We start from the raw sequence: 25,677 nt of genomic DNA on the forward strand, positions 1-25,677 counted from the left end.
TTGAAAGTATTGGACTGTTTGAAAACTATTTGCAGCTGGTAACTATAGTCCCATTTGAAATTAAAGGATAAACAAATTGAGCCTGCCTTCAGTAACTTCTTTGTTGCTCAAATTGAGGGTAATGCAAGAAGCAAACAGGGCAGGAACAGGGGCGATTAAAATGTTTTTTAAGCTAAGACATTGCTAAACAATTTTTGAAATAATTTACAATTTCTTCCTTATAGGAAGCCACCAATGTAAATAAATATAATTCTTCAAAAGAAAGTCCTGTAGGACGTGTCAGCTCTTGAAACTCAAGGATTCTGATTTTCCCCTTTAGCGTATGGAGTAGCAACTGTGCAAATTTCTCCATATAGATCCTAGTGAACAACTAGACTGGAATGGGTGAGTAGTAAAATGGAAGAGAGGGTGAATAGGTAGAGAAAAATCGGTAGTCTTGATCTTTATAATAGAAAGATCGTGCAAAATGTCACATCTTTGTACAGAGATGTTATCTCTTACAGTTTCGTTTCCCTGTTTTCCTTTGATACACTTGATAAAGACACAAATCTTGCCAAGAAACCTGAACTGATACCGAAAATATCTGGAAGCAACAAAAACATAACGTGTTTTTTTCTAATAGGATTTTGTCACCAGGTAGTAACTTTTAGCGGCCGCTAGATGTCCTTTCAGCATCAAGCCTTGTAGTGAACTTATCTTCACTGCGCAGATTGTATGAAGTCTACCTAATTATGAAGATCAGGTAATTTAATTTGAAAAGATATCTCTGATCCAGATATTTTCTTGCAATTAATATTTTTCATGTTGTAATTAGTATAATTATTGTGCACAGACCAGCCTGGGAGCCCCTACAGGCTTATGACTCCTGTGGAATAGTTGCTTGCAGACACAGCAGCAGTGCAGGTTTTCATGCCTTGCTCCACTACTGTTTCAGTCCCACTTTAGTGGTCAAATAGCATGAGGCTTTCTCCTATAACTTGGGGGACTGGCTCAGTTGAAGAGCTTCTCTGAGTCTGAATATGCTTGCTAATAATGATCCGGAGTTTCATGCCACAGACTCAAAACTGTCTGAACACCTTTTTTTTTTTTCATGTAACTCCCCACCAACTATTAAGATAGTGTAGTGACTTGTAGACCCTACTTACTTAGGCTAGATGACCTGGAAGTTAGAATTTGCAACGTTTACTTTCTTTGCCTATGCATTTTTCTAAATATATATGTTAAAAGATATCTATACATAAATTTACATCCCTACCAATATACAAACTGGTCTATGAATGTAACAAGCATGTTATATCAGCAGCTCTCATGTTTACCTTGATATGATTTATTGTAGCTTCCAGACAAGCTTCACCTTGCTCTAAATAGGCTTCCCAGCAGGTACAGTTATTTGCAGCTGTGGTTAGACATATTTAACCTGGATGTCTTTCTTTTACTCCTCCATTGTTTTTTTCCATGTATAACTGAGCATCTCATTAGGACCCCTCACAGAATTGTTGGAAGCGTATCATAGGCAGATGGGAAGCTCAACTATTAAGATTGGGTGGAAGGCATCAGAAGTGTTGGGAAAATCTTGGCACGCATATAGTCTACCGGTATAGCTCAGTAAAAAGTGAAGTAGATTGAATATCAAAATACTGATGTACTCCACGAGCCAAGATATAATCATGTTACAGAGCAACAAGAGCCGGTTGCTCTGTAAGGGACAGGTAACTGAGCACTGTGACACAGCTGGCAGGGCCCAGTCCCACAGCCTGGCAGCAAGGCAAGTGGGGCAGAGATGCAGCAAGGGTCAGCTAAGAGCCTAGATCATCAGGCAAGGTCATGGTGATGAGGCAGGTCCAAGGCTGAGCTAAGAAGTCAGCCCACAGATCAGGGTCAAGCCTGCTGAAAGCAACCAGGATTAGACGCAGTCTAGCAATTACCAGGCAGGTCTGTTGTTGTGATGAGGCAGGTCTAGGGTCTTCCTAGGAAGTCAGCCTGTGGATCAGAGTCCAGACCAACAGGGCCCAGAGCTAGGCAGGGGCACAGCTACAGCTAAGCCAGGGAGCGGTACTCTTACAACATAGCCCAGACAAGGACTTAAGGCTCAGGCCTGAGCTCAAATGGGGCTCCTGGGTGGGTGGAGGCTCCGGGTGAGGCTGGTCAGGGCCATTAAAGCCTATTAGCACCTTCAGGGCCCTGAAAGGGCATATCGAGAGAATTGGGGTTCCCTGCTGTGTATGTGAATGACCTGGGTGGTATTAAAACAGCAGAAAGGAAGCAGCTGTAATGGTGGTGGCCTTAGGGAAAGGTGTGTTCTCTTCCTTTCCTAGTGCTGTTTTAGTCCCACTGCATGAGAGGTTATTAGTAAAGCCTATGTTCCTTGTCTTGGACATGGATAATCTGGGCGAAATTATAAAAGGGAAGCAGCTGTAAGGGTGATGACTCTGGGGGAAAGGTGTGTCCCCTTCCTCTTGTATCCTGGAAGCTGGAAATGTTTGTAGTGTTTTTGAAAGTTTGGATTTTTTTTTTTTGCCTTGTATACTGAGAAAACTAGCCCAGAGAAAAATGGGTTAGCTTGAACTATAATTCAGAGATTTATTTTACCTTCCCTGGCTGCTAAATTATTTAGAAAGCATTCTATGAGATAAACAGAGAATTTATGGTAATAGGCGCATACCTGGGTAACAGATCCAAATGGTCCTGTTCTCATTGCATTTGAGGGAAAACTCCTGCTACCTTCTGTACTGCTCTGATTTGGATTCTGCAAATTAAGTAATGGAGTGACAGATAATCTGTTTTCTAAGTGCCATTTTGAACTGCTCTTTTGGGGCTGGGACCTACTAAGACTTCCAGCTTTATATTTCAGCATAAAGGGCTCATAATGCTCCCATCATCCTTAATTATACTTGTAATTAAGGACTCACCAAGCAGCAGGCCCTGCTGGTTTTGGCACTGTACAAATGAAAGTAATAATGTAGGTAGCAGTCACTGTCTTTGAGAGTTTCAGGCTAAGTAATAAAGACAAAGATAGTGAAAAGTCTCTTTCCAGAAATATTTGGATTTTATTTGGTTTGTGTCTTGAAAAATAGTAAGGCCTGACCACACAAATTTTAATAGCTTTTTTTCTTTTTTTTTTTCTGACGGCTGAGGCTGATTCTAATGTGCCATCATCATTAAGACTGTTGCATTTCTGGCCTTTATCTTTCCATAACTAGTTAAGTGTTTTTTATCTTCTTTCAGTGTGGACAGGTTTCCCTGCCCATGCTGGTGTAACAGGTTTGCCTTGTTCCCCTCCCAGCTCTTTGTGCAAAAGGAAATTCCAGAGCAAATTTGCTTCAGATGATACTGTGTTTCATCTCCATATCCTCTTTTTGTTCAAGTATTTATGGATTAAGTTCTCAAAATGTTCCAATACCACTATGTTGTCTGGTTTTGCAATGAGTTCTGGATGGACATAAGTCAGTGGGCTTTGGCATTGCTTCTCTGAAAGTCTGTGAAGGTATAAGGCCTTGGAAGACTCTGGTTGTGCTTAAGGCAGCATGGCAGGCTCAGATATTTAAATGTGTTGGCAATAGCAGGAAGGAGTACTGCACAAAAATAAATTGAACAACGTGTCTTTAAATTGTTATGAAGTCAGTCCTTAAAAGTAATAACTTTCAAGGATGAACAAAAGCATTGCCTGCTCTCTGCCTCCTTCCAAAGGCAACTGTGTGAGGAGCAGCATTCTACTCTTATGTTCAAATCAATTGAACTAACTAGGATAAAAATAAATGCAGTGCAGTAATTAACATAACATTTGCTTTCACTGTTGTTCTAAATGTTGGAATCGCTTCCTAAGTCAGTCTCTTCTCGTTCTTTCTCATGTGGGTTTATATCCAAGCGTTAAGAGAGTGAAAGGAGAACTGCATTAATCTAAAGTTTAAATCTAAGAATTGACCAGCTGCTACAGCAAGGGCTGTCTTCTGACATCATCACGGGGATCCCAGCCCTCCATAAGCAGATAGTTTTGTTCCTCAGGTGAATACATGGGTTTTTTTTCCTACTGTGAATCTTTCATGAACAGATGCAGCAATAAATATAAGATAGCAATCTAAAGCCCTTTTTACATTTATTGTAGCTGAAAAGCAGGAACATAAAATTAGATTAAGTGACCCAGCTCAAATAAATGGTGTTACAGAGGAAGACGAGCACAAAGTAAATCTCACGTCTCTGGCAAGGAAATGAACCCTTTTCTGCAAGGCCCACACAATTGCTACAATATCCCACACCGATGTAAAGACAGATAATTTGATTATTTTTCTGCGTGCTTGTTGACTGCATTGGTGACAGACGGTGGATTTAACATCGCTGGATTTGGGTTATTTTCTAGTTTGAAGGACCAACTAGATTCCTGCAGTCAGTTTTAAGGGTGGGGTGTTTTGTTCCCCCCCCGCCCCCGGGCAGTTGCCTCCCTCTAAATGGTGAAAACATGAACATTTGTTTAAAAAAAAAGGAAGAAAAATAATAATAAAAGGAACAATCGCAGTGGGGAGCAGCTGTGAGAGAGCGGTAAGAAAGGGGGAGGCCGGACAGCGGGAGGGGCTGCACGGGGGGAGCCGCCGCCGCCGCCGCCGCTCCCGGTGCGCGGCCCCGCCGCGCCTGCGCACTGCGCTCCCTCCCCCCCTCCCCAGCCTCGGGCCGCGCCTGCGCACTGCGCGGGAGCTGTCAAGCGCCCCCCCGCCCCTACCCCGCCTCTCCGCGCGGCGCTGCTCGGGCCATTTTGCGGCGCGATGAGGCGGGAGCGGCGGTGAGCAGCGCCCGGCCCCGTCGCGCTGCGCTCCGCACCGCCCCGCCGGGGCCCGGCTCGGCACTCCCTGCGCGGGGAGCGAAGGGGAAGGAAGCCCAGCCGCGGGGAGAGGAGAGCGAAAGAGCGAGACCCCGAGCGCCCCCCGCCCGCCCGCCCGCCCTTGCCTCAGCGCCGGCGCTCGGCGGCGGCGCCGCGGGAGCCATGAGCTGGGGCACGGAGCTGTGGGTGAGCGAGCGAGCGAGCGCGCGCGCGCGGGGGGCCGCGCTGAGGGGGCGCCGCCGCGGGGGAGCCGTTGCGGCCGTTGCCGCGCAGCGCCGCGCCCGCCCCGTGTCATAACGGTCCGCGCGGCGGGGCGGCGGCGGCACCGCGGGAAGGCGCCCGGTGCGGCGGCGGCGGCGCCCGGGGCCGCTGCCCTGGCGGCGCGGTGCGGGAGGCTCTCCGCGAGGTCTGCCCTTCCCAGAAAGTTTTAACGTGCGGCGGCTGCAGGGAGTTCTCACCCGGGGTTTATTTATTTTCTTCAGCGAAATAAATACTCAGGCGCGCAAAAACAAAGCGTTGCAATTCTAGACCGGAGAGAGGCTTTCAAGCAACGACTGTTCTGTGTGTGTGTGTGTGTGTGTGTGTGTGTGTGGCTTCGGCAAGAGGCTGGAGGAGAGGCTCAGAGGTGCATTTATATACAAGGGGGTCCAATTTCAGGAGAGGGAGCTGCAGGGAAGAGAAGCCATATGATAAAATTTCCTTTTGCTGCTGTGGGCTTTTTTTTTTTTTTTCACACTTCTTTTGTAGGAAGGACATTTTTATTAGTTTTCTGTTGTGTGTAAATAAATATGTTTTCAAGGTGAAGAGGGTTTAGATGTGTAGGCTCCTTGGTCGTTTTTGAAGTGAACCTGGAAAGTGGGAAGTAAAAATGTGTTCAGTTTGCACTGAAACATTACTGTAAAATGTCTAACTGTTAAAAGGGATGAGAAGTAGAACGATAATAGTAATTTTTAAATGGTCTCTTGCTAATCTGAGAAAACCGGGGTAGGCAGATAAAAGTCCTAAAAGGCAAAAGAGAAATACATACTCAATCACAAAGAGGACATGATGCAGCCATGTTTGGCAGCATGATGGTGGAGCATGGAGCAAAACCTATTATCGAGGGCTTGTAATAACGGATTGGAAACTGTGCACGTGGCCAATAAATGAGGGAGGGGTGTTAAAATTCTTTGGACAAATCTGTGATTTGGGGGAAAGGGGGAAACGGAAATAGTGTTTTGAATGGGGAAGTCAAAAATGAGTGATGGAGTGTCATCTGGATTGCAAGGTACTGCAGGTTTTCAGTCCTGTATTCAGGTATTTATAACTGGTATTCAGTGCAATTTAAGATGTAAACACATTTAAGCTTCTAAACTGTCTCAGTATAAAAATGGTTATTTTAGGTGTGCTAATTGCTGTCTTTCATGGATGTGTTACTGGTCTGTTCTGACAAAGAGTTAAGTAGGCATCCCAATTTGATGTGACATTGTACTCATGTTGTAGCTAGAGTTGGTGAGAACTGGACAGTAAATTAAGGAGCAAATCCTGTATGTTCCAGAGAAAGAGAGATGATATAGATTGTTACAATATTGCAGTGATGCTACATTGATTCATCAGTGTTTAAACACCTCTACACACCTCTACTGCATGGAAATTTTTATGGGAAAATCTGCTGTTGCCTCCTTTTTCTGTATCTTGGTTGTTTGGAAGGGGGCAGATTAAATAATCTAAATGGAATTAAAGTAATGAGTATGAGTTCTTATAATGCTTTTTAATAGAAAAATAAGTTCTGAATTCTTAAAAAGGACTTAAAAGTTATTTTTACATTCTTAAGAGTGTGCAAACAATACTGAAATGGTTTTGCACAAGAACAAATGGGCAGAGTAGTGCTTATAAATAGACATTTCTATTCTATGTAATCTATGCAGGTGTCTCTGCAGTCATATATTTGTATTCTGTAACAGTTATGAACTGCTTTTGTAACAGTTTCTTTTTTCAGAGGTTTTGTTGGTGAAATACTGCCTTTGGTGTCTTCAGCAGAACCAAAATGCCGTTGTTCATGTCTTCAATGTACTTTGAAAAGTGTAGCAGGTTACCAGGGAAAAGGATTGAGCATCCAGATTGAGTGATTCTAGATGCAAAATTGGTAGGAGTTGCATTATTTTAAATTGGGCAGAGCTTCAAAAATCTGTCGGTTTCCAGTGCTTTGGGTATCTAGGCCAAAGTACTGATTTCTCTCTCCATATTCTCCCCTTCACAGGGAAAGAAACCACACAGACAACCTCTATTTAATATATACCACTGCTGTTCATTAATGATAGTGCTCTTTAAACAAAATTAAGTTTATATTTACCTTAAAACTTATTTAAGTAGTCAGGGAATGGACATTTAAAAGCAGGAATTGTAAAGGACAAATACTTATTTTATGATGTTACAGGTATGTGATTTTATGCAACCATTTGATGGATTGAAAGTTGAGGTAGTAACAAGTGTTTCCAACTGTAGTTTAGAAACTTGAAATCTACTGGAAAGGTGAGCATTGCTTGTGCTGGTCTACCAGACTGGATACATGTTTGTGGTTCACCCCTTTAAAGTTAACAAAGGAAACGTAAAATCGAGCTTGTTCTTTAAAGCGTATAGAATGTTAATGCACATGGATCTATGTAGAATTTCTGCTCCTTCCTGCAAAAAAAGCTGATTGCTGAAAGCCTAACACTTCAGAAGAAATAAAATCTCTTCAGCAATACGTAAGCTATTCCCAAGACAGATCTTTAGCTGTGTGCTATGATGTGAGCATATTCTGTTCCTCTGCTTTGCAAATCTGAAGTTCCTATAGAGATTTTACTTGAATCACAACTTCCATTCTGAGTTTCGTCTGAGGATTAGCCCTGTGAGTGTAAATGGACCCAAACCACTAAATGTATTAGAGATACTGTTGCTGCACTTATATCCAGTATCAGGTTAAATGCTCAGGATAATGAGATCATCCGGGGCCTCCAAGCAATCCAGTGTTACAGAGCAAAACCTGAAGGTCTCATGTAACCGTCTGTTTGCGAGGTTACTGTATGTAAGTGTGTAAGGGTTGTACAGGATAGCAGTGGCTGCTCTGTGTGCTGCGCTGTTTGTGCAGTCTGCCTAGCCCCTGCAAAAGTCTCTCTGCCTACTGTACTTGAAACCTGCTGGAGGGGAAGGGTGGTGAGTGAAGAACAAAGTACAGTCATAGGACCCACCCGCTTTGTTTTTCACCCCAGTTCAAGAGTAGCTGTCAGCTGTAGGGGCTAACGGGTAGGATATCATAGGTACTTATTTCATATTTGATTCTTGAAATTGGTAATAATATGCTGCTTGAAACTGATTGTTTTCTAAATGCTTCTATTAATGTAAGTGGTAGGTAAAGATTATGTATACCACTATACAGACCCCACTCATAACTTCAGTTAACTATTCTTTTGGGACAAGAGGCTATAGAAGCATCTCCTTGACCTGTTCCTCCATTAGGTAATGAGGAAAAACATGGGTATGAGTATGACACATCCAACTGTTCTGACTGGTCCTTCAGCTAGTAAAACATTAGTATGTTTTCACGGACTTCCTACCAGTATCCTTTAGTGTGGGATCAAGCCCTTGAATAGTAAGTGGTAGGAACTGCATGGCAAACTAAACTGAAACTAACCTCAGCACTTCAGTCCTTGTCTCTTGAATGGAAAAGGCTGTGGCTGTGTAGTTGGTATATTGAAGGGAATGAGCTTTCTTGGTGATGACTTTTGGTACTTCGTGTAGTTTGAGGGAGCCACATATAAATTTGTGGTTAAGTGGTCCTTCTTTCTCTGTGGAAAAACTCTTGCTCTCCAGAACACTATCCCACAGCATTACAGGTGCAGTCAGTAAAGTGATTACATGTGGGGAGATTCATCTTTTTGTTATAAATGTTTCAGAGGTGCAGATGCTGTGGGATTTTTTGTTTGTTTTGTTTTTTTAACTCTGAATGTGAAGAAGAGGTCAAGAGTTTGGGGGACGGGACGGGACATGATTTAATCAAAATCTCCTTTGAGCTTTGTAAAAGGCTGGATGCCTGCTACCAGCTGTCCTTTCAACCAGTTTAGAAGGTGAGTATTCTGTATTTGCAAAGGACTTAATCTGCCACCTTAAGCAAAGGGCACAGCTGGCTAGCTCTTCACATGACTGATATTTTGAAGGCTGTGTCTTGTGTTTGTAGAGTGTTCAGAGACGCTTTATTATGAAAAATGCAATTTGTGGGTATGTTTATATTGTTATATGAAGTTCACTTCCATTTATAAATGTGAGTTGTTTCTAAACCGTGAAAAGTTTAGAGAGTATTTTCAGTGTTAGTAATTTCTTAATTCACAGTATTAAAACGAATGGGATTCTTGTAGACCATGTTCTGTTAACTATGCGCTCATTGTCAGACAATGAAACATTGGTGCAACTGAGAACTTGAAGGCCCACTTCCTATCTTAACTGGTATTGTTTCCTCTTTCAGTACTTACGTCTCTATTTCATCAACAGAATTTGCCTTTAAGCAGCTGTAATCATAAATTTCCTAAATTTGCTTGAATGTACTGTTGTTCTTTAATAATACTTAAAATGTATGGGTATTACATATAGTGATGATTCACATTCTGAACTGTCTGGAGTACATAGGTGGTTTTGACCTTGATGGTATTGCATAGTGTTGTTATCTGGGCACTGTAGTCAAAAGTGATCTTCAAGGAAAGCTGCTCTTGTCAGCTTGTTCCCTCTAAGAAGATCTGCAGAGCTGGATCTAGGTTTGATGTATTGATTCTTTTCTTAAGCCAACATCTACTTTTATTGTATGCACCACTGTAGTTCATTACATCAAATTAAATCTTTGTTCCGTGTTCTCCCCCTGACGCACACACTCACATAGACGCACATACATGCAATTCTTGTTTTAGGATGTTATCTGTTGCACTCCATGAGTGAAAGGAGAAGAAACTGATTTCTGATGGGACAAGGACACAGATTAGAAGTATTCAATTTTGTATGCTGAATCACAGCTTAACTCTGATTATAAGTGGTGAGAGGGTTTTCTTTATATAAGGTGGTGGGCCTAATCTTGAAAAGATGATTGGATGAACTGTTTGCTATCTAGAAAATCCTCTTCTAAGTGGTGTCAAATGCTCTTCGAAAAAGTGAGTTTTATTACAAATTGTCTCTAAATTGTTACAACTTATTTGGCATCATTCAGACAAGTCTTAGAGGCAGAATTTTGCATCCCTGACTCCTTTCCCTCTGCATTTGATAGAATCTTGTTTTCTACTTAGTAACATGTTAAAATTTTTGTGTGTTTCAAAGGGGTTATAGTTTCACCCACAAAAGTATACTCCCAGAGTAAGGTACCCGAAAAACAAATACAGTGAGAGGTTGAAAAAAATGGAGGCCAGGATTAAATGCATCATATTTATAGTTTTGTCTTTCTTGTTTATTCTAAGGCCCTTTGTAAAAGTCATATACAGAATGCCAGAGATGTGTACTTCAAAGCAAAATAAACTTTTCATTAGCTAAGTACTCTGCGTAGTTATTTGGACAGTTTTGAGGTGACAAAAATGTCTGACACTAACATCTTGCTCTTATTCTGCAGTGGATCACACACTGTTTTAAGTGGTCAACCAGTATAAGCACATTACTACTGAGTGAGAGTATATTATTTATAGAAATGATGAATCATTATACAGTATCTTAATTCTGCGGTGCACACCTTCATGTATTTGCCCAGCTCAGGGTGGTATTTCAGGCTGTAGCATCTAGTATCTATGTATGTTTTAGAATTTAAGCTAAGGAAAAGGACTATGACAGCATTAAAGCAGTTAATTTTTAAAATTAAAAAAAAAAGACCTATTGTGTGGAAAACTGCCCTGCTGCTCTTAGAAGTGGGAGCTGGGCTGTAAGAGAACCAGGTTATGTGTGTGAGTCCCCTGGATACACCCCCTTGGTAATTCCAGACCCTGAGTAGAAAGATTCCCTTCTTGTTTCTAAAGGAGTTGCTGTGTCTTTAATGCATGAATGTCTGAGCAATTTCATTTACCAGTTTGCTTTGCTTTTAAGAAAGAGGATTTCTATAATACTGTCACTGGCCTATTCTTGTATTTTCTACCTATTCATTAAAGAACAGGGGATTTACGATCTTTCAGCATGAGTCAAGACTGCAGAATACTTTTTTTCCCTTTTCAGTCTCAAACTCTTCCCGTTTGTATTGTGGCTGCCCAAGATCCCCCACTTTTGTGAACCATGTGGGAAGGCAGTCAAACATGAGATGATGTTTTTTTGGACTCTTTGCAGGTCGTTAGTGTTACTCACGTTGTGAAACATTCTTTTAAAGCAGAATTTCAAAAGCCACACTCCACATGAAGAGCAGCCATTTCTGCTCTGTAGCTTAACAACCTGCTTTACATTATTGTCTTGGTTGATTGCTGGAAAGGTAACCTGCTAATGAATTTTTGGAAATTCACTTTCAACCTGTTTGAAATAATGTTTGTCAGATTGGTTATACATTGTATCTAATTCAGCTATCAATCCAACCCTCTGTTGAGAGTTTTCTTAGCATTCATATAAATATTTTAAAGTAACTTCCCCCTTGAAACAGTCTTTTGCTTTTCAGATGAAATTTCTCCTCCTTCCTCCCTCAGAAACTCTGCTTTCCTATTTTGTACGTTAATTTTTTACAGTGAAGTAGTTAAATTGGCAAAAGTAAAGGAGCTGTTGTCTCTCAACATATTGCAATCGTTATTTTCAAACAATGGTTTTGGCTCTAAAGTGCAAAAAGAGAAATAGTACTATGTATGTTGTGCCTATATGCTGTACATGTATATGTAGTGTATGACAGGATTAGTCTTTCTGCTTCTCAAGCAGGTACATTAGGGGCGATTTGGAACCTTTTGGGATTTTGCATGAGTGCTTTTTCTCGGTGTTGTTTGGATAGTCTTATTCACCTAGTTGATATCTTCTTTCGATTAAGTTTATTAAGAATGATTTGTTGGTATTTTTCAAAGGTTTCTCTTTGGGTCCAGCAATGAAAAAATCTAGGTGGGAGTTCTAGATTATTTACAATATGGAGTGGTATAATTAAAATGGTCATCCAGACAGTCCATAATCTTGAGGAAATGCTGTAGTGGATTATTACTATTGTTGCTGAAATGACACGGAGGGGGTTGTATTAAATGTGTGTCATTTGGACATCTCTACTTAGTATTTGTCAAGTGTTTCTGCTTTGTAACTAAAAAGAAAGTTTTAAAGCATAAGAATTTACATGATAGGAATGTAAAATAGTTCTTTCCAGCGTTTCCATACTGTATTAAGGTTAAATTCTGCCATTGCTTAATAGTGGTGCAGGCATGAGTGCTGCTAATAGCATTAATATATCTGAATGGGAAAGGTGGTTTGTAGTGTTTACACTTGCTCCTCTCTGAGCAACAGGTACAGTTTCTCTGATATAAATTATTTATTTTATAATTTGAAAATTTTACTTGCTTTGCACTGGGTCTGCGGATATACAGATAAGAGTACTATCTATATGACAGGAGAATGATAGTCGTCTTAGAGATACTTTTTATTAATTGAACTCTTGGATATTTTGTTGCTCAGCTCCCATCAACTCTGAGAAATAGCTTATTGAGTGCCTTGGACAGTTTTCTCAGTCTCAGCCTGTATTCTAGACAGAGCTGGTAGTTCTACTTATGAAGGTCATTTAACACTTTCTGTTGAAGTTTTCTATTTTATACAGCTTAAAATTTTTTCCAAGTTGGAGTGCTCAGGCTACAGTTTTCCTTTTTCTGTGCATGCCTCACGTCTTTTGCGTTTCAGTTAGTCAGGATTATTCAGTTGTTATCAAGAACAGTGTCTTGCACACACTAAATGCTTATGCGTCTCTTCTTGGAAAGCTGTAGCGCTCCCATTGATTGGAGCAAGGTTTTGAAATTTGGCAGGCAATGGCTCTTGAACAGGGTTATGCCTTTTGCCATTCCTCAGAAAATCTGCCCAAATTAGGCAAACTTGTAAGCCTTTGGAAAAATACCACTTTGCACGTACTCAGTGGAGATGTTAGTGCTGAAATCCTCAGAGGTTCCAGTGTGTGCTAAGTACATTTTGGCCTTGGAGGTTTTTGTGTGGGACCAGGCTATGTAGTCACCCAGAGAGTAATTGAACATGATTCAGTCCAGTCCTTGCAAGAGTGAAGCCAGACTTTTCATATAATGGCTGCTCGAGGCCAGGGTGGAGTCCGGCAACTCTTGTGCTCTCACAGATGACTTTACTGGCACCCAGCTGTGTGGAGGAGGAAGCTGGTTAGAGCACATTGGCACAGAAGTAGGACTGAGGCTATGTAAAGGAGGAATAGTGTGGGTCAGAGAGTTGGGAGAAAGTGGACTACAAGGGAGAAGAAGAGGGGGTCAAAAGCACAGCTGCACTGAGTCATGCTAAAGGTCCATCTGGCCAATTATGCTTCTGTGTCAGTGGCCAACAAGGGAAGAGTGTAGGAACTGAGCAAACTAGGAGCGGTTCTTCTCCTGTTAGGTGTACCCAAAGGTGACAAACTGGGGAGGAGGTGCTAGGAGCAGATAGGGAACTAGCTGATTCAGGAGTCTGAACGTGGTGGGGAAGGAGGAGTAGAGCTCAGACTAGAATCTAGTTTCAGAGACGTGGAGCTGGTTGTCTAGAATCCATTCCTGAGATTGGAGCGACGTGCCAGGAATGATCGGAGTGGGGGGTCATTTGAGGAGAGACAACTGGCATTGGCAAGGGATATGGTCCTGATAGTGAACTCAGGGAGGATGAGAGAACTGGGACTAACTGAGCAAAGGAAATTGTGGAAATGAGTTCAGGAAGAGAAAGGGAGTTTAGGCCCAAAAGTCAGGGAACCAGTAATGAAGAGACAGCATAGCTGGAAGTATGTGGGGAGAGTGGGATTGGGTTCTGGGTAGGGCAGAAGAGTTAGGTGAGATTGTGACTTGCTGGCAGACAGGATGTGCAATAGGGTTAGGGCATTCGGAGTGCCAAGTCAAGAATATGATGGGATCAGGAGGCAGTGCAATGGGTGCACAAGAGGAAGGAAGTGTGGGGCAAAGGATGAAGATTAGATAAGAAACAGAAGAGACAAGTAGTGAAGGGACTTAGCTGTCCTTTTGCATGCTTGGCTTTGTAGCCTATTTTTATGCAGCTCTCTCTCTCTGTAATATTTAAGTAGAGTTGATTTACTGGTTTGAATGTATGCACATTGATTTCTGTGGTTGCAATTTGCATCTTTACTCGCTGTGGAAGAGTATTGGACCAAATCCCAAAATGAGAACTTTATCCAGCAGCATGTGCACTGCTGTTTTACATCCACTCATTCTATGCACAAAGCTTTGAGGAACTGTCTAGCAAATAGATTTAAAATACACTTAGATAGAAAACATAATTCAGAGTGAAAAATATTCATATGCAAAAAAGCTGCTTTAACACATTTATCTTTTATTTATAAAAAGAAAAAAAATGATTGGCATGCAGCAGCGAGTGAATGAAGGTGTGTGTTTTATCAAACAAAAGTTAAATGAGGAAGGGAAATATTTCATACCCTCATGAGGGCTGTTGATTTGTCACATTTGGGGCTTATAGGAGTGGCATTCATTAAAGAATGTGTAACTAAGATTTTGCTGTAGTGAAAGGAAAACTGGCAGTGGGTGAACCAAGAGCTGTGATACAGCACTGCATATATGTCTTTTCACCTATCCTGCCTGTCTCTTGCAACTATAACAGTCTGAGATATTCTTGCCCGTGTGTTGTTATGGGAAAGGCCTAAAGAGAAGGGTTAGAGGAAAGGGCTTTGTGTATGCTGGTCAACAACCTTTACTTCCTTACAGCTCTGTTTAAAGTGAGACACATTTGTGTTTCACAGAAAGTACTTTCTGGCATATGGTCTTAACATATCATTATAGCTGAGAAACTCTGTAGCAAAGCTTTACTTCAGTTTTTGGTGTGTGAAAAATTCTAAGCAAACTCTTCAGTAGTGCATATATTGGTTGATGATTTCACTGCTGCTTTGCTCAAAGCTGCTGTCATCAGCTGGTCAAGAAGGCTACAAAAGATCCTCTTGGAGAACAGTCTACTCACAATGATCCTGCCATTCAACATGTAGAGAAGAGATTACTGTTGCATGCTTTACCTGAAAACCAAAATCATAAGCTGGGCAAATGCACCAGTCTATCCTTTAGGTAATGAGAGTGCATATCACATGATATGTATGACTTGGTTCCTATTTAAATCAGTGCCCCAGGGATTTACAGCCTTATTTTTGGAATGGGGGGATAAGCTTGGAACCTAGCTATTTAAAGACAAAATAATATTCCTGCGCCTGTGTGGCTGCGTGAAGCTTGTGAGATGCAAAGTAGTAGCCCAGCAAACAATCCTGGAAGGGCAGAAGCATTCATCCATTCCTGGTACAGCACAGTAGGAATTACGAGCACCAACTATGCCTCGTCTGCATGACCCTGGGCTATTTTCCTTTTCCCATTCTGGCTTTTGCTCTGATTTTTGTCTGCCTTATCCTAATACTTCTCTTATGTATAAAATTGTTGAAATGTCTTTTCTAGAGGTTCAGTATAATTGGTATGAAACTATTTTTGAAATAGGAAAGTTGTACTGGTTGGAAGAAGACAATTTTCTGCAAGAGGTATGCTGTTGTGAAACACGTGCACCTAATTTGGGCATTTTTGGAGAGTGGTTCTGAGTATTTGTTGATGATCCTTGAAGATACTTTGTCCTAAATAGAAAGCTCAGATGTAGTGACAACATGTAATATTTGTAGGAGTCTGTCAAATTGTTCTGGCTAACAAGCCTTGTCTGCGCTATGCTTTACAATATAAAATATTTTATTTAGTTATTAGCAGCTCAGTTGAAATACTTGATGGTTAGGAACAATGTGACAAAGTAGTGCATTCCGTTCACACAAAGATCAAAAGACTTTTTTGTGATGTACTTTTTTTATGCATATGGGCATAGAAATTTACATTGACTTGAATGTCAAATCTGGTGTTGGCTTGGTGTAATGGTATCTTTGTGGTTTGTTTGTGGGTTAACCTCTGGGAACAAAAAAGCCTGGAATATTGACAGGGTAGTAAAAAGCTTGAGAAGAATCCATGCTTCTGGAAGAGTTGAGCAAGTTAAAAAATCAAAGAAGGGGAAATTCAGAATGATATTTTAAAATTAGAATACAAGAATTAAGTGCTTTTTTTTTTTCTTTGTTCATTATAATGTGCTCTGTTTGGAAGTTGCTGGTCAGTGGAGCAACATGGATTTCCCTCTGGGGGCAAGTCATTCATCTAACCTTCTCAGCTGGGAGTGGGACTGATTCCTTAATCAGAATAGCAACAATCCATCCTGAAGCTTCCTTAAGGTATTAGGGTTAAATTAAACAGTCTGGGACTAGTGTGTAAGCCCTAATGCACTTTGAGAGGCTTTCCCAGATATGGAGAATTTTAAAAATAATCAGAAAATGAACCCAAAACAAAGAAAAAAGCCATAGGCACAAATCACCCTTACAGAAGAGGACTAATACATCTTCTTTGTGTGTTGCAGTGCTTAATGCTCAGATTCTCTAAGGGAAGAAAAGAAGATATGTATGAACTACATAGTTCTATTCATGGCATTGCATTAATAACTTGTTTTCCATCCTTTGTATGTGTGTTCCATTTCCAAAAATAGATAGGGACACAAATACTAAATTTGCAGAATTAAGCTTCTTGAAAAGCCAGGAAATACACCTTTTTTACAACAGTTGCTACTGTGGAAGTCGAGGCTCCTACGCATATTGTATTATGGCTTAATTTTGCAAAATTTTAAGGTTGTGTCTGCTTGTGTGCATTTAGAGTCTACAATTACAGATGAGTCTCTTGAGGATAAAAATGTCATAGTTGCATGCAGCTTTTTTGGAAATCCTTTCATTAACTTTTCAATGAGGAATGAAACAGTATGGCTGAGTTGCATATGAGCACTTAATATACAGAATACAAGAATTAACTATAATATTCAAGTAGTCTTATTGGATATGCTTACTGATTATTATGACTATCATTCATATACAGGAGTACTCAAAAAAAAAAAAAAAAAAAAAAAAGGGAGGGTGACTGTGTGCCATTTATTCTGTCTTGCTCTTTGGTCTTAACCACTTTGCCTCATTCCACCTCAGTCTGCACAAACCAGGTAAGCAGTATTTTTCCATCTTACAGCATATTGGGATTCTTTCCATAAAAGAACAATATATCCAAAAAGCCTGAGGACTTTATGAAAGTTGAAATAGTTGAGGGTGACTCTTTATTAATAGTGTTTGTGAAGACATACTTAATGTCCCTCATGGAAATTGGCAGATGCTTCACCTTGAAGAAATATGTACGTGCTTGTCTTCTATTGACCTCTGGTTTTGGAGGTGCCTCTGCTAAAGTATTGTAACATAATAAACTTCCTTGGCTCTACAGGTTCACAGCCCACCAGTTTATGGTGGGTGAAATTCCAGCCGTATAGGGCTGGAACTCAGTCAAAACTTTGTTTTAGGGAGAGATAGGTTTAAACTTTAGTGTTTGTGGAAAAATAGGCTCTTTACTTTCCCTTTCTTGGCTGACGGCAATAGCAGTTTCAAGTCAACCTTTGGACCAGATGTATAGGTTTCCAAAGACTATTTTAAGTGGCAGGTTCTGTCACTATGGCAGTTTGAGAGCACTGAATGGACCTCATTGTCCTTGCTGTGGGAGGGGATGCTCTTGTCAAGTTATGAGAAATTCCCTTTCTTTCCCTTGCCCTCTGTATACGTAGGTAAACATGCGTTTGTTTTCTTCTTTTTCCTCTCCCTTGTATCAGTCTGGTTCAGGGGGCAAGCTTTCTTTCTCTGCTTGGCAGATAAAGCATCTGGTAGATTCAAGTCAATATCCTCTTTCATATTTTTTGGATGACACAACTGTTCATCAAGCAAATGGTCTGTCTCTCGGTTATAAAATAGTTGGGGAGTCATGGGACATTCAGGGAACTGTGCCTAGATGCTCTGGTTGCTGTATGAAGATCAGTAACTCTAATCCATGCAAGGCAAAGGATGGACAGGAGATTCCAGTTTATTCTTCTTCAAACAAGGACTTTTTTTCTGTGTTCAGAGTGCTCTTTAATCCAACAAAGTTGCAGCAAAATGTAGTGGATGAAAACTGAAGTAAGTGAAGCACAGATAAGAGGAAGAGTGAAAGGAGAAGAGGAAGAAGGCAGAGTCACTTTTTTTTTAATAGTAAGTTGAAATGGATTACCAAGGAACTGATAGACTTTCCATCACAGAACATCTGTATTTCAAGGTTGGATTCTCTAGGTCTACCATAAGCTTTGGAGATCTTTGAGCCTGTTGTGCCACAAGTCACATGGATTTGCTGTAGCTGTCACCCTTTGGTTATGGGCTTTTCCTTTCACCAAGCTTACAAATATCGAAGTTGCCATCGGTCAGTGGTCCTGCAGAGGAGTTTAATCTGCAAATGACTGCTTTGAATGGCTGGTGCTAAATGCTTGTGATAGTGACTCGATTCATTTTGCCTAGGTTAGATGCTCTTATTTCTTGAAATGGCTTTCAGGTAAGCATTTCTGAGATGAACGTTTTGAAGATTTACGTTTTATGTCTTGTATGTTTATGTCTTGGAACATTTGATTTTAAAATTGGCAAACCATGTATTTTTCTTCAACCTAAACAGAAAAGCACAATGGAATAGGAATGATAAAGGTGGAAAGAAGCAGTCAAAGACGTGAAAAATATATTTACCTTTTGGGATTTTATCTGTAGTGAATCTTAGCTATTATTATTATTATTATTATTATTATGTACCATGGTTCAGTTAAAGCACATTTATAAAAGGGGTCTGGAACTTGTTCTTTAGCCCTTACTCCTGTGAATAATCTCAATTATTTGAGGGCAGATAAGAGAGAGGTGCATAGTCTCTAAACAAAAAGCTTAGCCCTTTATTTTGTCTGTTTGCATTGTGGGTCTTTGGCTGTGTTTTTTTCTTTTGTTTTGTTTGTGTTTTTTGAGTTTAATTAGAAATTTAGATCATTGTGCTTAATTTAGTAATGCTGACTCTGCTCTCTCTGAACATGTGTCACTCTGTTTGCATCAGTATCTGCAAGGCAGGGCAATGTTCAGAACCTTAAGCCTAATTTCAAGCACGTTCTTCCAAAGCGTTTGTGTGTTCAGTGTCCTTACTATGAAACCGTTCTCCTCCAATTCTTTGTGTAGATGCCTTACGCTTCAGTCTTGAATTCTGGGAGAACTGATTCCTTTTTCTGGTGTTCTGCAGCAGGACCAGTTGTTTGTTAATATCCCATCATCTTCCATTGTTGTCTCCCCTGCTTATGTTTTGCCTTCCATCAGTAGGTTATTTATACTCAAGGCATTGTTCTTTTTTGTGCATCTTTTGCATTACTCAAAAGGTTATCTCAAGTCACCATGTACTTTAGAATTTGAAAGTTATGTTTCCAAAAATGCCAACAAATTGTAGTGCAATGACCTCTTGCAGGCTTGAGGCCCCAGTCAGGAAAAGTCACATTTAACTAAGGAAGCTTCCTAAGGATTGATTGGATATTGCAAGTGCCATAGACGTAGAAATAATTTCTTTGAATCTGAGGCTGTAGAGCTTTGGTAGGAAACTTGCTAATAGTAACTTGCCTGAATCTGCTGTTGGATCATTTTGGGGAGACTTAAGCAGGAATTGCTGAGGTTTCTGTTTTATTAGATACTTGTAATGATGATGAAATCCCTGTGAGCGAGAAACCACGTGTATTTCTCCTCAGAAAACATGCAGTAGTTTTAATGATGGTTCTGCAGAAAAGCAGTGATGAAAACAATTATTTTAGGCTCCTCTGATACTTTGTTTTTATCAGTTGGGCTTAAACAGATAAATGTATTTCATAGACAAAGATGTTTCTGTTGACATAATATGGATTAAATTGAGATTTTTTTTAAGAGACTTCGGAGTTCATGTTATGGGGTTATCTCATTGCAATCAGCTGTTTGAATTCAATGTTAATTTTTAGGAAATGTTATTTTAGCAAATATTTATTTTGATTCTTTAGTTAAAGACAACTTTATTGCGTGTCCTTCCTGACAAGAGACTGTATTTAAAAAGTACTCAATACTTTTGGAAGTTTGGCAATGTGAATAGAAATTGTCCTCAGCTTATATATATGAAATAATAAAAGAACAACCCCCTGACTTACTCCCCTTAATGGTAAGTTTTATTGTGAAATACATGTGAGATGATTTCCTTCCCTCTCCCTCCACCCTTGTTATGATCCAAAGTAAAATTATGAGAACTCACAGAGAAGCTGAATTTTCTGGTGCTTCAGTGTTCAGATACATGATTGGAGGACAAAATTAAGACAGGAGTAAAATATCTTAAAGAGCTAAATTTGCATAGTGCTACAGGCATTGTTGTGTGAGGGAGGTGGGTGGCACGCTGCATCGAGTGAATGCTAGCAAAATTACTTTTAAGTTTATGCTTTATGTTTAACTTAAAAACAAGTGACAAGCAGTTATGTGCTACTCCAGGAACTAGTACATGAAGATGGAAACAAAAGTGGGAATGGAAAGCCTCAAGAATTTTTTTTAGGTGAGACAGTGAGTATTGCAAATTGTCACTTTTGTTGTTGTTGTTTTCTGTTGTTGATTTGTGGTTTGGAGTATTTTAATATAATGGAAAGACTAAAAAGGTGATTTTTTTCTTCTTCTTTTTGTCCAGGTTTTGTTTGTTGGAATGAACTGTAATAGTCAAAGTCAGACACCTCTTATGCAAGAGATGAGAACACTTTGCCTTTGATATCTTCTACTATGATGCTAAATACTCTAATACAACCTTATTGCCATAGTAAATGAATTTGAAGTGCGTTTAGCAACACTTTCGAGCAGTGCTTCTCAGTGTAATTTACAGGATGTCAATGCTTGTAGCATTTAGACATCTGTTTTAGTAAGTGCATTGCTGAAATAGGATTTATTTTACTGTCAAAATTGGGCTCACCCTGCCATACATTCATGTGCAAACTTGTAGAAGTATATTTACTTGTATTGCCTAGCTCAGTGGTGCTCAGCCTTTTGTCCCAGGTGGGTCACACGGACAAGGCATTTGAGTATGCTGTGTTCCCATCCCTTCCTTAACATGTCACTGGAATTATATAGCACTCATGACAACTGCCAGCGGTTCTCTTTACTTCAGGAATGCATTTCTGCTCATGCAATGACTTTGCATGTTGCAGATCTGGCCACTTCACAGGATGTGCACCCACCACATGGTCAAAAAGCAGGCATGCAAAAAGCTAAATAATATGGTGGGACATGCATGCCACCTCTGTGATAGTGATATGCATGTTTACTGTGTTCCTGTGGCAGGCACTTGTCTTCTGTTGAGTGTGCCTTTATTCTGGTCATGCAAGTGATGCACTTGTCATGACAGAAGATAGCAATGGGACTTCCAGCTTAATAGGGGTGTCATGGAGAAGCCGTGGAGCAGATGATTTGTTCTTGTTTGGACCCTGGCTGCAGGTCAGGTATTCTTGTCATAGCCTCTAGGACTCAACCTTTCTTAGCTGTTAAATGTGCTTTGTGCAGGAGAACTTGCTAAAGGGTTGTGCTGTTCCAGAAGTCCCACTTCCTTTTGTTACGAACCTGGGAGTTGTTGTCATAGTAGTTGTGGCTGGAGATAAAATTCTTGTTGTGCTAGGCAATGTGTAATCCAAACATTGATGAGCCCTGTCTTACAGACTGTGTGATCTGAGTTAAAGACAAGCAAGATTGGAAGGATGCAACACATTTCTCACACAGATATGGAACTAGTACACAGGTCTCAGACCTCTCATATCCCTCTCATAACTCTTCCAGTCTGGGGGAAAAATAATAATATGCTCTTGCAAATACATTTGTTAAAAAGTTCTCACTTGTTGTAACATCCTAAGCTTGTGAATAGTTGTACTGCGTCAAAGTTAAAAATTAAAATAGAGGGTATCTATTTTATTGTATCTTCTTAAATTGAAAATCAATATAGTATGCTGATAGATACCCCAAATAGCTTCTCTTTAGCAGAATGGCTGCATTACTTAATGCTATTAAAAGCATTTCAAAGAATTAGTTGTCCAATATACTAATTCATTCCCTTCAGATAAATAACCATGGAAAAATGAAATATAACATCAATATGTAATGGCATCTGCCTAAAACTCTCCAGGTCTAGACTTTCAAAGTTGTGTGTGGGCAATACTCATGCATCCCTGATAGAGGATAGAATTTTTTTTTTTCTTTCTTTTTTTCATTTAAGGAGTTAATTACCTACTCCTTAAAGGCATAATTGTGAGAGACCCTACATGATCATGCTCAAAAATAGTGGATTGTAGGAAATGGCTTCATCCCTCTTCATAGGCTGTTGCATTGCGAATAGACATTCGGACATTACCAGAAAGCCAGTTTGTTTCCTGCCCAGGTGAATGGGATGAGCTGAGCTCCACCTTTCAGCCCTCGGGCTCCTCTGGTTGAACCAAATGTGCACAAGTAATACTGAAAATGGGCTGTTATTTTTCTCTTGCTTCAGGAAAGGGCTAGTCCAAGTGACTGAAATCTTAACTCTGCTCATGACGCTGTTTCCTGGTCTGCTTCTGGAACAGTGCAGCTACAAGGTGACCCATATTTATGCTTCTCTTGCAAGGTGCCAGTCTACTCTTGAGCTATTTGCAGTATTTTTATAAGTGAACTGGCTGTATTCATCATTATTGCTATGTTATCAGCTGCTTGTTTTGAATAGCAGGCTTATGGGGAAGTGAATTTGTAACGGATTTGCACATAATTTGTGGGCACTGTTTGTTCCAAATAGACTTTTAGAGTTAGAGAATCCATTACATTTTGGAAGTAAAGCGAACATTTGTTAGATTTCCTCCCACAATACTGGTTGGAAAAGAGCAGCACTGTGCTTGTCTTCCTTTTTGATACATTATGGTTTGTTATTGCTATGATAGGAAAACACAAACAGCACATTATAGTGTAGGCATTCCCTTTCTGTTTGTTGTTGTTGTTGTTGTGATAGTCGTCTATACTTGATCTTACTAGAACGTGAGAAGAGTGGAAACCAGGATTGTGTAGCTGTGTAGTTTTTATTCATGAAATTTCACCACAAGTATTCTGTGCACAGCAGCAGGTACAAGTGATGCTGCTCTGGTTCTGACTCTTTTCTATGGCATTGTCTTAGTAAAGCATTTCATTAATAAATATTTCTGTAGAACATGTTGTGCTGTGATCCTGACTGAAAACTTGATCAGCAGCTCTCCATTACTTTTATTATGAAGCTTTTATTAACATTGAACCCTAGTTCATGTTATTACTTTAACTAATAACATCGTGGTTTATGTGGTGGTCTTTGTTTTTCTTTGTCTTTAAGAGGAAATGCTTTTTATCATTGTCCCCGTAAGCAGTCCAAAGTACAGCAAGCTGCTTTACGCTTGAGAAACTGTAGCACCCTTTCAGAAAACGTCTGTGGCGCCTCAGATTTTTTCAGCCTGCTAACACATTCAGAACACAGGACAAGCAGCTTAAGATCTGAATGAGATTGTTCACCAAATGAGTTGGTGCAGCATATTAATTTGCTAGCACTTCTAAATGCCTTCAGTGTTGCAAGAGTCTGCAATGTCACTAAAATACCAAGAGCTTTGTTAGTTCTAAACTCCTTAAAAGAGAGTTTTAAATTCTTGTCTGCCTGCCGTAGCCTTGCCAGCTTTATAAAGAATTTCAAGATCTGTGTTTGAAAAATGTTGTGCATCCCATGCTTAGCAAAGTTAGTAAGAATCTTTTCCTGGGAGTATTAGTGGTCTTGGAGTTTCACTGTGCTCTAGATTTCATTGTGTAGCTTATTATATGAGGCTCCTATTAATGCTTTTTACCTAAATGGCAATGGCATTACATTGCAATGGCATTACGTTTGTGTGTTTTTAATATGTATTTAATCTCAGTGGACCATCTAGGATTCATGTTGAAAACACAGTTCTCTTTATGGTTAGGTTGACTAATATAACATCATTTTAGTGAGACTGAATACATCAACCTGATGTTTTAATATGTACTTTCCATTGCTCCATCTGATATTTTAGATTTGTAAATTGGTATTTAAATGCCAGAGTGGATCCGATACGAAACTAAATTATTTTTCCTCTTTGTGTATTAAACCAAAAGAATTTGAAAACAATACTCTATGTGGCAGTTTTTGGAGAAGAGGGATATGAACAGATTTTTCAAACTTCAAAAAGCTTTAAACTTTTTAGAAGGGTTGGGTTTTTTTTGGGGGGGGGGTCTTGAAGACGGATGTTTTTATTGAGAGACTGAGCCCAGACATTTCAGTGAAAGCTGTCTAGATGGGTGAAGTATTATTTTGTTATCTGTTGCATCAGAACTTCAGTCCGAGTTTTATGAAGCAATAGCAATGACAGTCTGTTCAAAATTGAGAAGTGAATGTAAAGCTGTTGCAGCTGCATGTGCGCTGATGTTTAGGAATGGGATTTTTTTTAAAAAACACTTAGTGCTGTCCCTTGTTTCAATGATATTGGACTTGGGCCAATGTGCAGTACCAGGAGATGAGACAGGGGAAAGAAATGGTCAGACTGGTGAAACAGAAATATGTGGCTTTTACTATGAGCTCTGATAAGCGCTCTCTTAAATTATTTAGAGGTTTTTCTTTCATGTCTGTCTAAACATTAGATTAATAATAATAATAAAGAAAAGTTTGTTTGCTGATGTCATTCCCACTGGTATTGTGAAGATGCACATTTATTCAAGCATTGTGAAGGCATGGAGTCTGTATCATGGTATCATTATTGTTATTATAGCATGTGTTATAAAATATTCACATGGTTTGTTTTGGAACCTGAGAACACAAGATTATTGTTAACAATAGCAAGCAAACTGAATTATTTTGCTCAGCTAGACTTGCCTGTCTAGAATATGAGCAGAATATCCCTGCAGAGGGAAGCAGTCCTTATCTGAAGGATGAAAGGATGTTGTATGGCTTGTTTAGGATGGTGAAACTTTTTTTTTTTCCCCCTGATGCTGAGGTTCCCAAGTCCTTCTGTACTGGTCACAAGAGAATTTCATTGTTGGTTTGCTCTCATAAAACTTTCCGACTATCGTACTTTGAGAGGCTGGAGGTAATGCAGAGAGCCAAGCTAGAAGGCTTTTACAGTTAGTAGATGCCCTACTTACTTTCTAGAAACTGTAGTTCAGTTTATCTTTTTATTAACATACTGAACTGGAACTTTGTCTGTTGAGACTCAGTGTGGCCTTTCTACAGAATCTCTGTGACATTCAGCAAACCATTTTGTCTCACTCACTGTGCTGCGGTTCCCCACTTCTGCCTGGTTCGTCTAATGTAGTAGGGACTGCTCAGAGTAGGACCCTGAAGTAGGGAATCCTTGCTTCAGAGTAGGGGATCTTTTTATTAGGTGCATAGGCAGCATCTCCCACGAAGGGGGGCTACTGCTTAGACCTGAAGTATCTTTGCTGCTGCTGTCACTTGCTTCGAATGGGTTAGTGGGCATTTCAGATTTACAGATGGTAGAGATAATTGCATTGTAAAACTCTGTAGTTCTGTTTCAATGTCATGTTTATAGTATGGAAACCATTTCTTTCTTTCTCCTGTTTTACAAAGCTCAGTGACACATGATCTCTTTACTGTGTTTGTATGAATGTGTGTTTAGTGTAATGGAGTTTACCTTTTTCTCTTTAGATGCTTATAATTTTCTCATGTCTCTTAGAGAATCTCAGATAGTGTTGAATGAGTAGCTCAGATGGCTCAGTCATAATCCACAGAACATCGTGGCTTGGCTGTATGAATGCT

The 25,677-nt window shown here is 40.0% G+C and overlaps 1 protein-coding gene across 14 annotated transcripts in view; it reads left to right on the forward strand.

Moving 5' to 3' along the window:
• The first annotated feature begins 4,926 nt into the window (after positions 1-4,926).
• Positions 4,927-25,677, forward strand: part of FNBP1 (formin binding protein 1) — a 108,782-nt gene continuing 88,031 nt past the window's right edge. For 13 of the 14 annotated variants that reach the window (XM_067309265.1, XM_067309267.1, XM_067309268.1 and 10 more), the window contains exons 1-2: positions 4,936-4,996; positions 22,393-22,477. In XM_067309265.1, the coding sequence (XP_067165366.1) occupies positions 22,433-22,477 (45 nt within the window). In that variant the 5' untranslated portion in view covers positions 4,936-4,996; positions 22,393-22,432. Of the gene's footprint in view, positions 4,997-22,392; positions 22,478-25,677 lie in introns of all 14 variants that reach the window. The other variant, XM_067309270.1, reaches the window with a different exon arrangement.

The sequence above is a fragment of the Apteryx mantelli genome, chromosome 21, assembly GCF_036417845.1.
Source record: "Apteryx mantelli isolate bAptMan1 chromosome 21, bAptMan1.hap1, whole genome shotgun sequence".
In the NCBI taxonomy this organism is placed as follows: domain Eukaryota; kingdom Metazoa; phylum Chordata; class Aves; order Apterygiformes; family Apterygidae; genus Apteryx; species Apteryx mantelli.